Source organism: Phocoena sinus, chromosome 16 (genome assembly GCF_008692025.1).
Source record: "Phocoena sinus isolate mPhoSin1 chromosome 16, mPhoSin1.pri, whole genome shotgun sequence".
Classification (NCBI taxonomy): Eukaryota; Metazoa; Chordata; class Mammalia; order Artiodactyla; family Phocoenidae; genus Phocoena; species Phocoena sinus.
The window spans coordinates 45,844,965-45,859,633 of record NC_045778.1 but is presented as its reverse complement, the minus strand read 5'-3'; the positions used below and the strand labels follow the sequence as shown (position 1 = coordinate 45,859,633).

The 14,669-nt window shown below is 37.8% G+C and overlaps 1 protein-coding gene across 3 annotated transcripts in view; it reads left to right on the top strand.

Moving 5' to 3' along the window:
- PRKG1 (protein kinase cGMP-dependent 1) overlaps nt 1-14,669 on the top strand; it is a 1,343,672-nt gene that overhangs the window by 211,527 nt on the left and 1,117,476 nt on the right. Inside the window, exon 1 of one of the 3 annotated variants that reach the window (XM_032607770.1) lies at nt 12,688-13,332. The exons of the other annotated variants lie outside the window; for them this stretch is intronic. Coding sequence (XP_032463661.1) covers nt 13,022-13,332 — 311 coding nt within the window. The 5' untranslated portion in view covers nt 12,688-13,021. Of the gene's footprint in view, nt 1-12,687; nt 13,333-14,669 lie in introns of those variants that run through there. 3 annotated transcript variants of the gene reach the window in all.

Genomic DNA, 14,669 nt, shown 5'->3' with positions numbered 1-14,669 from the left:
CTGCGTACTGCAAAAAAAAAAAAAAAAAATCATAGAGATAATTTGAGGTTCTGGGTGATGTGATCTTCCTCCAGTGATGATTTACTTTTGCTCTTGACAGGCAGGCTGATGAGGGGCATGTCACCTTAGTCCAGTTATGAATTGAGAAGATTTGAAGATGAGTTTCCATCTTGATGAGTCAGTTAAGATTTAGCCTTATGGTTTTGAAATGGTTGGGCTTGGACTCCAGTTTTTGTCCCTTCAGCTCCATGAGACTTTTAGAACCTTTGTTGGACTTCTTAGCCTCAGCTTCTCATCTGTACTATTATTTATCTTCTTAGGAGTGTTTTGCAATTGGTAAATGCCTCAAAATTTACCAATTTGCCAATGAATGTTGGCTTGAGCACTTTTTTTCTCTGAGATATTAGCCCTTCAATTCCTTACTGCTTAGAAATTTTCCAGTGCCTTAAACATTTTTTTTTTGGCCCAGCTTTTCTAGTTATTCTTGGTGGGAGGGTTGGTCAGCAACAAGCTAATTCTTTATCACTAGAAGAAGAGTTGATAAAAGCTTTTAATAAATATCAGACAACTAGTATCTAATTGAAACATGAAAGGTTTAAAAGAAAAGAACAATTAGGCTATTAATTTTGATTCATGGTAGTATTTTAAATTTTGATAGGAGGATCTCAAAACTAATATTTTAGAATGTCAATGTGCACTTTTAGAGAAACATTTATTTGAATTCTAACTTGAAAAAAATTGGGTACACTTTATATACCGTTAAGAGTGTGCCAATTGTTGGCTCTTATGACGATATTTTTCCTTGTTAAGACTAATGTTAAAAGGTGATCAACATTACCATTTATTGTCAGGAAGTTAATGAATACTTCACATTTCAAGTGTCTTGCTAAGAGTCATTATTTTCTAAATTAGTTTAGTTCCAGTAACTGTATAAATGTCAAGTTTCCGTTTGTATTAGTAAAGAAATTCTAACAAATAGAGGTCATTTGAGGGTCTGCTAATTAATGTCAAAGGAAGCCAATGTGATTTACCTGACAATATGATTTACTTTTATAATGAATATGTTAAACATATACAGTGCTCTGCTCATATGGAATAGAAAATGTGAACAGTAGAGGGTGCAATTGTACCTTTAGTTCTGTATTTTAGCCCTTAGAAATTAGTGTTTAATAGCTGAGAGAAAAATTTGAAGAATGTACTGTTCGCTGAAGCTGTACACTATTTATCGAAGCGTGTTTAAAATAAAATAATCCATGTAAAGTAGAAGTATAAATTTCACAATCATGTAATACTTTTCTTAACCTTGCACTTTTAGAAAGTGACAAATTTAAATCTCAATTAGAAACCATTTTCTAAAAAATATTATATTTATCTGAATAAAGAATGCTTTTTTTATATAGAGAGAGGTAAAGCATACATATCTCAATAAGATATTTTTCTTTTATAGAGCTTAATTACTGTTAATCACAGATATTTTTTCCTCTTGGGAAATACTGCTTCCAAAAGGATTATGTCTATTGATAACTGCAACACCACGAGACTCCTATTTCTTAAGAAAAAAATATAAATAAGACCCACTAGAAATAAATGATGCAATGTCAAAAGAGTTCTTACATTCAAATAGTTATTAACACAGCTTTTATTGAAGATCCAGAAGTTTCAGACAGTTGCAAATCAGAAACTTAGATTTCCATTTCAACCCTGAAGCAGCATTATACTATGGCAGCGCAAAGCTTCATTTATATAGATTTGTGGGGATATGTGTGCAAAGCTTTGAATCCGTATCTCCAGGTTAGACTCTCTTCCATAGCTAGGGGTCTCCGTTTGTTTTTTCATAGGAAAAGTTTGGGCTTAGGTTTCTGTAACTTTGACAAAAATTAGCTTTATCACAAAACCTACATTCCAGTGAAATAAATTTGAAGAACTTAGGAAACCTTCTTGCTGATTTTTTGAACTTACGGGAAACATCTACCAGAGAAATATTCCTTTTTTTTTTTGCATTAACAAACTCTATACTCCTGTCTTTTGGTTCAATTGGAAAGCAATTTAACACTTAGATTATTGCTAACACCCAAAGGTTAGCACTTCAGCGCTTGGCTAGTTAATTGTGGTATTCAGCTTATGCTTTTGTTTGAAAGGCCTCTCCTGATATTCTATAGAAAGAGCAAAAGAAAGAACAAGAGAGAGGGGAGGGAGGTGAGTATATCACTTTAAGAATTTAGTTATTGAATTAAAAGTATCATTAGAGATAAATTTGCTTTTTGAACTTCATTTCAATCTGAACTTCCAAAGCCATTGTAAATGAGGTGATCAGACAGAACGTAAGTCTTGGTTAATAATCACTGCATAGGGTGATTACAAGTACTTTAACTGGAAGCATCTGCTTTCAAAATAATATCAACTGAGTTTTCTAAAAAGATGTAGGTATTAAGAAGAACTAGTAAAAACAGGCCAAATCCAAATAAAGCAGTCAGCTTTTTGAAGGAGTAGCTAGAATTTGTGAAGAAACAAAAGAAAAAAATTACAGAATTGCTGATGCTATAGATGCTGCCAGTGTTATATGAAAGAACACTGAACCTTGAAGACAATATATTATAAGCCTCAAGTAAGCAAGACTCTGAGATTACAGCAATTTAAAAGTGCATTAAGAGAGTTGCTTGTGAGGTGTAATTTGAAAAGGTGTTTGGGTATCAAAAAATATCATTTCTTAGAAATATTTCAAGGTGGAGGTAGAAAGCACAGTTATGGGTCTTAATCAGGCAAATACGTGGTTCAAAGAGTGATGTAAATGTTTTTATTTTTTCCTGCAGAAGGAAAACACTTATTTAAACTAAGCCTCTGAGTGATTTGATTTATTCCACGCAGAACGTGCAGAATTATAGAGAACCAAAGTATCAATTTTCGGAAAAACCACCATATTGTATTTTTCATGTCGCCTTTTGCTACTGTGTTATAGAGAAATTCATTACCTGTTTTCACTTTTAAGCTGCACTTACTACATTAATATTGGTTTTTTATATATATATATATATATACACACACACACACACACACACCCCATATATCACATACACATCTATACACACCTGTGTATGTGCACACACACACACATATTCCAGGCTAATTTTGGTCATAATATTTTAGTTTCAAAGGTTTTACCTAAGTTGATTATTTTAAGTGGTTAGAACCAAATTTGAACTTCCTGTCTGAGGGCAACGGATATCACACATCTTTGCAGGAAGAGCGCAGAAAATCAGTGCTATTTAGAACCCAGACAAACACTTGACTTGCAGAATTCCTGATTGAGACTTCAGATTTAGGACAGCTGCTCCTCAAGGGTAATTATACTGAAGTTTCTGAGGCTTATGATACGTGCATTTCTGAATGACACCCTAGTGAGGGGTGCAAACTCTGAAGCCCATCTTCACATTGCATCAAAGGATACTTAGTTCAGCTTGTTGGTTGGATCTCTTGGTGGAGAGAGGGACAATTTTTCTGTTTATTGATGGTGGTGTGTTGTAAATACTAAATAAATATAGTTGCTGAATTCATTCATTTAGTCCTACCTTTGTCCATTCAATGCAGTTAACAAATATGTAGGAAGGGCCTACTTGTTCTGAGTGTTGGTGGACAAAATAGAGTTCCTTGCTTTCTTGGAGTTTACAGTCTAATGGATAAGGTAGCTATTTAACAAATATCCTTGCAAATAATATATAATTAGAAATGATGAAAGTGCTATTATAAGGGAAAATATTATAGAGATGATTCAGAAGGGTTATCAGAAGAAGTGATATTTGAGAAAAGAACAGAAGATTGAGTTAGTCGAGTTACTGACTCAAAAGATGGAATGTGGTGATCGGGAAGCAGCGGGAATGGGATTTTCAGGTAGTGAAAGGGGATAGGAGAAGGATTTTCCAGGCAGGAAGAGAATGACCAGTGGAAAAGTTCTAAAATGTTGAAATGAAATTGCTCGGTGCCTGGAGATTTATAATAACTAAAAGGTTAGTTTAACACTTATGTAATTCATTATTAATCAATTGCTCTCCTGATTGCAGTCCCATTGTAATTTTCCCTTGAATATTTTCCAACCTGAGCAATAATCCTATGACCCAGCCTAATTTTTAAGAGAGGAAATGTGACTGTGGGTCAAATGGCAATGTCAGTCGTTCCTGTAAGCACCAAATTTGTCATATGCTCGTGGTTTTCTGTCATGTCATTGGCTGTGGTGACAGGCTGGGTAAATTGTGGTTTTAAAGGGGAGATACTGGTGGCTGGCAGTACTGTTGGTGGTTCCAGAACTGTATATTCACGCCCCTGATACTGCTGTACATGTAAATACTGATAAGGAATTCCACAAATGGGGAAGGTGCTTGTAGTTTTTAATAAATTGTCTAATTTATCTTTAAACATTAAATACCATATACATTCAGGTTCATCACTTAAAGTATTAGAACAGAGAAAGTCTAGTTGTTTAAATCAACTGTATATATTTATTATATATTTATTTTGGAGATTAACAGTACGCATGGGAAAATTAAAAATTCTGAAAAAATAATAGAGAGAAATCTGTTTTATTGAATTTTTTCAGTGTCTCCCAAACATTTTTTGGCCATGGAACCCTTTTTAGTTATACTAATAACCATTTGAAGGAACTAGTATTCTTTTAGTTCATATTTTGAGGAAATACTGGGTTGTAGTGTATGTTCTGATGGGTGAGGGATCTCAATTAGAGTTACTGGGTTGCTAGCAAAGCTGTCCATTGACCACTGAGTTGAGCTTTTTTACCAGCTGTTACCATATGCTTTTTCTTGGTTATTTGTGTTTTCTTCATCAATTATTCCAATTTCTCACAATTGGCTCTTCCCTCATTCCAGAATATGAAAATTATGTAATGTGTTAATAATTTGCTTATAGATAGATTAGTGATTAAAATATCATATACTTAGAATATTAAAGTACAAAATTATTTTATTTGAAAATATTAATGTAATACAAATTTTAAGTGCTGTGTATTTCAATGCATTTTAAAATACATCTTTACTGTCTTTGTTTTTTTTCCTTTGCAGAAGTTTTGTAGGGTACTCCAGTAGAACACACTAAATGAATAAAATCACATTTTGGCATATTCTAAAGTTAAATGGTCAAAATGTCATTGATCATTAAAAATGTCAAATGGTCTCAGACCAATTAAATGATTTGAGGGACTCTAAACAAGTGTCACTGTTTGAATTCTGAGAGTTCACAGTTTAGGTGTTACCTTTAAATTTCTATAAATTGCAGACAAATTTTCTCTTTCTTGGTAATGATGTCTTTCGTATTTTAGGGACTTTTAAAACCCTGTAATGTGAGGACACCTGAGTTGTGTGTCTGGAAAGAGAAAAAGAGAGATGGTTTACTCTATTTCCCCATATAGATCTTTGTCAAATAAGGTGGATGCAAAAAATGCATCCACCTCACGTACCTACCTTTGTTTTGACATAAACGAGGGTTGATTTGGAGAGTGTGGTGGTGTGGTTTATATTTCATACCTGTGAGGCACGTGTGAACACACACACACACACACACACACACACACATACTCTCTCTCTCTGTCTCCTTTATGTAACGTAGATCCCTAAAGTAGCAACAAAAGTTCCATATGGTTTGAGTATATCGAGAAGCATACTAGAACTAGTTAGACACTTCAAAGACATTTTATTATATTTTGTTCTCTGCAGCAAATTAAAGTGTTCTGAATTGACTTTAACAACTATTAATTTTTAAGAGATAAGAGGATTTTCATGTGAATTGAATCAGCCTTCTATATACAGTATAAATAAATTGGCCAGTGAATGCATATTATAATTTTCAGAACACTATGCTGAGAATTAGGAGACTTGGGTTTTACACTCTGCCTTGGGTGAGTCATTTAACTTCCTTGGCCTTTAACTTGCCTGAAATTTGAAATGAGGAGGTTGAATTACATAATCTCTCTGGTACATTCCAGCTCAAAATTCTGTGATATCCATTACTAGTAGAGAATAAGACCTTTGCTTTGTTTGTTTAGGAGGTGAGGAAGGGTGGGGTGTCAAACCATGGCAGCTGTTGTCGTCAGTCCTTCAGTTCTTTGTATTTTGGGAGTGCCCGTGAGAGGGGCATAAAGTAACTGAAATAATGGACCATGTGTGGAAGTGCTGCTACCGTAGGTGAGTTTCAGTTCTGTGACAGCTGAGAGTTACTTGCTGGGTACTGAGAGAGGGTCTGACCAGTGGACACTGCAAGGTGGAAACGAGCAGTTTTCACCAAGTTCTCTTTGTGCCTAACATCAGCAATTGCTTTTAACCTTCCACACCTAAATTTTTGAAGGTTACCCTGTCATTTTTTCCACTTAGAATTGGTATTTAACATAGATGCTTTTCTAAGGAAGATAGATAGAATTTTGACTGTACTATATTCTATGAAAAACTTAGATGAATTTTTCATAACTCCTTTAGCTCTGATTCTTGAGTAAAGACATTCTTACATATTGCAATGACTCAAACAGACACTAATTCTTCTGCTTAATACCAACAAAAGTGTAGAAATCCCTATTTTTTATCTATTTGTATGGGGCATTAAAACCATATGATACTTTACATATTGCTGTTTTGGGCAACTTATTTATTGTATAGGTGTTTGCATGGTTTGTCTGTTAAGTTTAAATTTGAACAACTAATATTTAAAGTATTCTTACCTACCAGTCTGTGCTTTGAAAAATGAATTTTAAAAAATCTAGTCTGGACAAGGGAGAAATTATTCTTTTCTGGAAATACACATTGGGCAAAATGACTGATAATTTTACATTTGGTTACAAATACATAGCAAATAGTGTATGCATCCTTGTTCCAAGGGTAATGCTTTTGTAAATATCAGGTACCAAATTTTGGCCCTAGAATGATATCTATTTGTTTTACCAGCCTACTACTTCATTTGCCTATCATTAGAGATGGACTTCTGGATTTCCATCTCATGATTATATAAAAGTCAAATATCAAGAGTCTCTTTAATTTGAAGCTAGTTAAGTTCATGAGAGTGAAGATTTCTATATGTGTCCCTACTGTATCTGTTTGACTGCAGCTTCCCCTCTTCTCCAAATCTCTGACATTCTCACAGTCGAAACAAAGGTCTTGCCATTTTTCTCTTGCCCAGTTCATTCAAGTTATTTACTGATAAAACCCCGATTCACTCAAACTTCTATTTTATTGTTTTTCTTACATCTTAAGTACTTTCTCACCTTACTAATTTTAATAAGTTCACTAGCAAAGTATGGTTTTTCACTTTTACTTTAAATTTTGATTAAAAAACAAGTGGGAAGAAAATGACCAAGTTATATCAGCTGCTAAATGCTATTTAAAATAAAAGCGACAATAAAAATATCATTGACTCAGAGCTATTCTCCTCTGAGTCACATGCTGTCAAATATGTTTTCAAATGCAAAATTACTTTTGCAAATATTTTTGAATATTTTGTGGGAAATATTGATGCATTGAGTTAGGAAATGATGTACATTTAATATGCCAGAAAAATCACTGAAATGGAATTGAGAAACTAATTTATTAATCGGATACAGGAGATATTATTATGTTGCATTCTCATGCATATATTCACTGGACTTAAAATGCAGTAAAATATTTTGAGAAGAAAGCATTTTAAATGCCGTTTTATGCATTAAAAATGTTTCCATTTATGAAAGAACCGCGGAAAACTTAATACTTTTCTTCTTAAAAATCTTTTATTTCTTTCGGTCTTTGGAAATGGTCAGCTGAGTAAAGAGTACAAAGAAATTGTCTTCTTGGTAGATAGTGCATGGATTTCCATGCACATTAGTTTAGGCTGGGGTCCAATAATAACTTACCATCATCTTAAGCAGTGGAATATAAGAATTCATTTCAAGTAATATTAACTATGACACTAATTCGGTATTAAACTCTAAGCACATTAGCAAGTGTGGTACGATGCGCTATTACTTTCCAAGTCTCTGCAGTAAGATTTTCATCATTAACGTTTTATGGTTTTCTTTTTCCTTTTCCATCCAGAACTTACCATTTCGGTAGTATGACTTCTAAACAACTCAACCATTAGAATTTTTACTTATATTCATTTTATTATGCATTCCTGGTGGCCAGATCTAGCCACCAACACAGTAGTAAGAATAATCTAATTTTATAGGACTTAATCAACCAGCAGGAGCATGAATTGTTCTGCTTAATCTATAGGAAGCCAATCTGTCTAAATTCCAGATTTTTATAAGAGAGATAAACCAAAAAGAGAGACTTGAATCCTTGTCTAATTTATCAAAGTATAATTAAAATTCTGTTGTCTGACTCATCTCCCCTTACAGTCCAAAGACAATTCCTCTGGTGTATTATGCATTGAAATGGGATGATTGCTTTCCTAAAATACATTCACACAAACAAATGCATAAGTGGGTTTGTAATGTGCTTAAAATAATAGGTATTATTATGACAGATCTTCCTTGGTTTTACTTTTCTGTCAGTAACTTTGAACACAAAATGTGAAAATATAAAATAGAGAGGTTCTGTTCTGCAATCCTGAATTATATAGGGCGACCAACCATCCTGGTTTGCCCAGGACCAAGGGGTACTTAGGACTTCAGTTTAAAAACTAGGACAGTCCCAAGCAATTTTAATATGAAAACCAGGACAGTCCCAGGCAAATGGGTGCAAGTTGGTAACCCTAAATCAAGATGAAATGGGGCTGAAGTGGAGACAGTTTTGGGAAAAGGAACTTTTAAAAAATCTTTTCCCGCTCTTTTAGGATTTTCCAAATTTCTCCTCTTTCCACATATCCAACCCCAAAGTCAGGCTAGTTAATGTTAAGTAATGTTTTATATCTCGGGATCCAGAACAAGGCATTAGCAACCCTTGGAAGTCCTGCAGAAGGCAATGAAGGGCAGGGGTATGGGATTGAGCTCTGCATCAAATGGTCTTTATTTGAATCCAGGCTTTGATATTCATTGGGTGGGAGATCCTCTGCCTCCCTTTTGTCAAATATAAATGGAAATAATAATAATGTCCAACTCATAGGGTTACATGAACAGTGCCTGTCGTGCATTAAGAGCTCCAGGAAGTTAGTTATTTTTCTTGTGGTCTTGATTAAGAACAACAGTTTTGAGCAAGCCAGTATGTTTACCAGTAATAGTAACCTTCATATCTAGATTCTTAGGGTTACTTGTTACTTCTAGCAGTTTTCTGCAAGGGGAGGCTTCCATGACCCAAAACATAGCTCATCTATGTTTTGTTTGTTTTTGGTTTTGGTTTTTGCTGTTCAAGACATGTACATGAAATGGCAGAAGAAAATCTCAAACTTAGGACTCCTGCAGGAAATGTAGCACCAGTGGAATGGGCAGCTGGATGACGAAATTATCAGAGTTCTTTTGAGGCTAATTATGTTTTTAGTGTAGGATAATAAATTCTAAAGGCTTTATTTTTTTTAATGGCCAGTGTCATGATAAAGCTGAATTACTGAATGTCTTATTAAGTGATTCTGAGATTCCATTAAGGAAGGTGTGATAATATTTATTCTCAGTCATGAGGGTTGCATGCAAAATTGAAGAGCATCAATGTGCCACAGGTGGGTCTGGCTACTGGTGGAACTTTGCTTCCATCAGAGCTATAACAAAGAGAGACTGCTGAAAGTAGGTTGTGAGTTGACTATGGAATTCTAGTGTATAAATTAAGTTCCTTCAAAATTGCATTGTTCTGTGCTTCAGCATCTAACATCAAGACTTCATCCCAGAAAGGCAGTGGGAGAGCTCAATATATGCAGTTCCACTCCATTCCAAATTTGTGGTAGCCTAATAGCAGGAAGTAGACTTGTGCCTGATCTGTGATATTATAACTTAGCCAATTAAGTTTACTATAAGACATATAGTAAAATCTGTCTGTTGAAATGAAACTACAAAACCTTGATTATTTATGTAAAATTTATTTCCAGCATTTACCAAATACAATGCAAAAGATATTTAAGAAAATATTGGAATCACTCAAAAGGTTGAGATAGAAAACCAGGGTCCCTCAGGATTTAAACAAACAGTCAAGAACAGCATTGAAAAACTTCCTTAAAATATTTATTTTGACTTTAAAAATGGAAGGGAAAAGCCTAGAATTCTGGATTTTGCATATATAATTATAAAGTATTTAAGGGCAATTTTACTTTTTCATCGTATAGGCTAATACAACCAAATATGTTCTTACACCTTAAATACCTTTTAAAGTGTAAGTCAATTGTAATAGTCATATTTTCCCAGCTGTTTAGTTTCTTTGCATTTATTACAACAGATTCCTGACTCTCACTATGGGATTCATCAAGGAATATATTTTGTATCACAAGAATTCCATTTAAAATGAAAATGTAACATAGGATATATCCTATAGTGGCATGTAGATATGATAGCTTAAATAATGAAAAATATTTACATAACAGTGGAAGAAACTTCACTTTTGTTAAAAAAAACCCAAAGAAACCTGACTTTTTTTTTTTTTGGTTGAACTATTTTTTATTTTGGGGGAAAAATGCTTTAGTTTCTTTTATCCTTTTTACATGTAGACAAGCTTTCTACAAATGAAGAAGAATCTTCTCTACTTTGTGCTGCTCAAAGACATTAAGTAAACCCCATTTAAGCCTCAAATGAACCTTAAAACATAACTCTGCTTAGCAGTTGTCTAATGATGTCCCCTATACATTGCTCCTGATATATTTTTAGACATAAACTCTTGGGGCTCCTGGACCCTATAATAGATCTATAGGGAAAAAAAGTCTCATTTAGTTTTAGACATTTTGCCATGGAATTAAAGAATTCCCATAGGTTAAGTAAGATAAGAATTTGGCCTTTTTCCTGGGAGAAGGAAAATGTCACGGACGCTCTTTTAGAATGGAGTCAGTTATACAAAGCCAGAGCACTTCTGCTTGGTTTAGTTTTAATTAAAATCACAATAATTCAGAACTCCTACTTGCTGCTATCAGTATCTGTAAGTTATTCATGTTTATTTTGGGGAATTATCCACTTTATATATTACATTCTGAAAGAAATGCACTTCTGAAAATATCCATGCTGGAAAGCAGAAAAATTAAGTGTCATATCATTTGTACTGAGAAAATTAAATCATCATCTGGGTAGAAGAATGTTTAGGACTATATATCCTTTTTCATTTATACTTCTAGTTACAAACAAGTACAACTTTAAATCAAAAAGCTTATAAATGTGACATTGACTAGCTGGTTCTGTTCTTTTCTTTTCTCCCCTCCCCCTCCCCATTCTTTTCTTCTTCTTCTTACTTAGATAGAACAGGCTGTGTATTCAATAGCAAAAGTGAGCACTTTTTTTGGGGGGGGGAACTGATATATATGTCCTTGGCTAAATTTAGATTCCAGTGAATAGTTCTGGATTGCAATTCAGAATTTTAATTTATTTTCTACCTACTTTGTTTTATGTAGTGTTAAGGAATGGCCAAATAAAGCATCGAGGATTAGAACACTGAGTTCTCAAGAACAGTAATTAGAGGACTGCAGTTAAGATGCTAAAATTTTAAATGATTTGGTGAAGATTTAGGTAAATATGAGGAATTTAAGTAAGTATTATGGAGGATTCTAAACACGATGGGAGAATTACCCTTGGACAGAAAGGATGCTACCTAAATTGTCATCATTTTAGGAAATATTGAGCAGGCAGGGATGGGGTCGGAGGTGGGAGTAGGTGGAGGGGGCGGCACTTTACCACAGCCCATCTAGGATCCTCCTTTTCTTTAAGATTTTCCCTCTTCTTCGAAGTTTGTGTCTTGCCATTCAAGTGGAAGGATACAGCCCTAACGGCTTGGTTGTCAAGGAAGTAATTTCAAAGATATGGTTCCATTTCAGGATGAACTTTTTGGAACTCTGCAACGATTTTGACCCGCCCTGCGCTCCCCGCCCAGAATTCAGTACAAGGAAGGAGCAAGACCCTTCCATAAACTATTCCGCAGACACTGGTTTAAGTGGGAGGGGCAGTGGGGAAGCTGAGCAGCCCTCTGGGGCCCAATCCCGTTTCGACCCTTGCCCCAAAAAGAGTTCATTAATCCGTGTTTGAAAGGAGCGGAAAGGGGAGTCATTCGCAGGAGCTGGCAATGCTGACGGGGGAGAAGAAAATCAGAACTCCCTCCCGCATCCCCAAAGGCGCCTGGATGTGAGTGGAAGTCCCTCCCCTGCACGGATACTCTCTCCTTTCCTGAAAAGCAAGTTTGTTTTCAAGCGTTAGCCACCTGTGTGAGGCGCTCCCCGTGAGAAGGGCTGCGTGGAAGACGCGAGAGCTCAGCCGCAGGCTGGGGAGCCTTTCTTGGTGAGGCTGGCGGTCCAGACACCTGCAGAACTCAGCGCGCTGAGGATGCAGAGCCCGCTCTGCCCTCCCTCGTCGCCAGGATTGTAGCCCCACGTCCTCCAGCCTGGTATGCTCTGGAGCCGGCTAACGCTTCCCGAGTTTGCGCGGGGTCCCCCCGGTCCTCTCCCGCCCGCCTCCCCGCCCCCAAAGTAGTCCTCCCGCCTCGCTCCGCCCGCGCAGCCCTCGGCGCGCTCAGAGGTTTATCGGGCTCCCCACACGCTCCGCCGGCTTCCTCCGGCGCCCGGCGTGAGTGACCCGGGCACGCCCGCCGCGGCCTCGGAGCCCCCATCCGAGTCCCTTCTCCCGCTCCCCTGCCATCGCGCTCCCGGCTCTTCTCCCTGGCGCCGCGGCGCCCACCGCGGTTCAGGTTGAATCCCGGTTCGACCCGCCTTTTGGCTCATCCCCGCGCTCAGCCTCACAGCCCGGAGAAGTGGAATCTGCCCTGAAACTCTCGGTGGCTGGAGCCGGGAGACTGGGCATGCTCAGAAGCCAGGGCTGGCTTTGGTCTCAAGTAGGAAGCTTTCGCACTCGGGAGGCAGCAGCGACTTTGGGGAAAGTTGATCGGAGAGGGGAGGACGCCCCAAGACGCGGAGAAGCGGCAGGAAGGAGCCCCCGGCAGCCCCGAGGAGCATGGGCACCCTGCGGGATTTACAGTACGCGCTCCAGGAGAAGATCGAGGAGCTGAGGCAGCGGGATGCTCTCATCGACGAGCTGGAGCTGGAGTTGGATCAGAAGGACGAACTGATCCAGAAGCTGCAGAACGAGCTGGACAAGTACCGCTCGGTGATCCGGCCGGCTACCCAGCAGGCGCAGAAGCAGAGCGCGAGCACCTTGCAAGGCGAGCCGCGCACCAAGCGGCAGGCGATCTCCGCTGAGCCCACCGCCTTCGACATCCAGGATCTCAGCCATGTGACTCTGCCCTTCTACCCCAAGAGTCCACAGTAAGCAGGGGTTACGCTCCGGGTCCGTGTGGCACCCTGTCGGTGGGGAGCTGCGGGTCTCTGTATTGTCTGTCGGCCCCCGCCCCTCCCGCTTGCCGTGTCTGTCCTCATCCTCAGAAATGTTTCATTTTAACGGGCACTTCTGGCGGGGCTGTGCACGTTTCTCAGAGTCAGACTCACTGCACCTACGTTGCCTTCGTGTCTTTGTCAGATGTCAAGCTATTCTTTCTTTTTTTTTTTTTAATAAACATATACATTCATATAGGCCCCCTACTGTACGTAGAGTTTGAATGCGCCCCCGGTGTGCTTTCTGCTGTGTATGTGTGAGTGTGAGAAGAGGAATAGAAAGCCCCGTCTCCCAAATGCCCTGGCAAACCTGCCCAACCGGAAAATCCTAACTGCAGGCTCATCAGACTTGAAATGAAATGCGTCTGCTATCACCCTTACTTTCTTTTTGGCGCTTTTGTGGCGCTCCCGGATTTCTCTACATGCCGGCGTTTCTCGCTGGTACCCTTCGAAGCTGATGTTCTGGCATCATCAAAGTGTCAAAAATAAGCAAATACACATAGGAAAGGGAAGATTTTTTGATTTCCAGAATTCGACGACATTTACAATCCACAAGTGGAAGCCTAGTCTGTTGATTTTTAAAAAAAATATTTTTTTATATAACATCTGAGGGAGAATATTGCTTATTTTCCTTAAGGAATTTATATAATGTTGCTAATGGGGTGCCTCTGTCTCCCAAGAGGGTTGCATGTTTCTAGGGTCAGATACAGAGAAGTACACATATCTTTATTGACAACGTGGGCACATTGTTTGCCTTACTCCTGGCTTCTGAAGCAACTACTCTGGTATTGTTCTAGCATTTTAGACAACTGTGTAGTTCTGATGTCAGTGGGCTTCACAACTTGGGTGGGAAAATTGAATGAAGCTTGTTATACACCACTCAACTCAGAGTTCTTATGGAGAGTAAAGTGGCAGGAGCATGAAGTTAATATGGAATGAGCACCCAGATGAATGGTATTTTAAGTTAATAATGACATAATCGATAAAACGAAGGGTTTTGATACTCTATTCCTAACAGCATCACGTTGGCTGGATGACACGTGTTACATAATGATATGAGGTCCCTGGGAACCCTTCACTTTATAAACACAAAGATTTAATATAAGGAGAAAGAGTATTTGATTGTCTCCATCTGTATTTATTGGATGTGTGTGGGGGGGTGGCTTGTGAGTAGGTACTAATGATACTTTTGAAAACTTAGACGTGTAACTATCCTTGTTGGTTGCAGTAGAGCATTTGCTGTTCCTCATGCAGGTTTGGTTTAAGGAGAA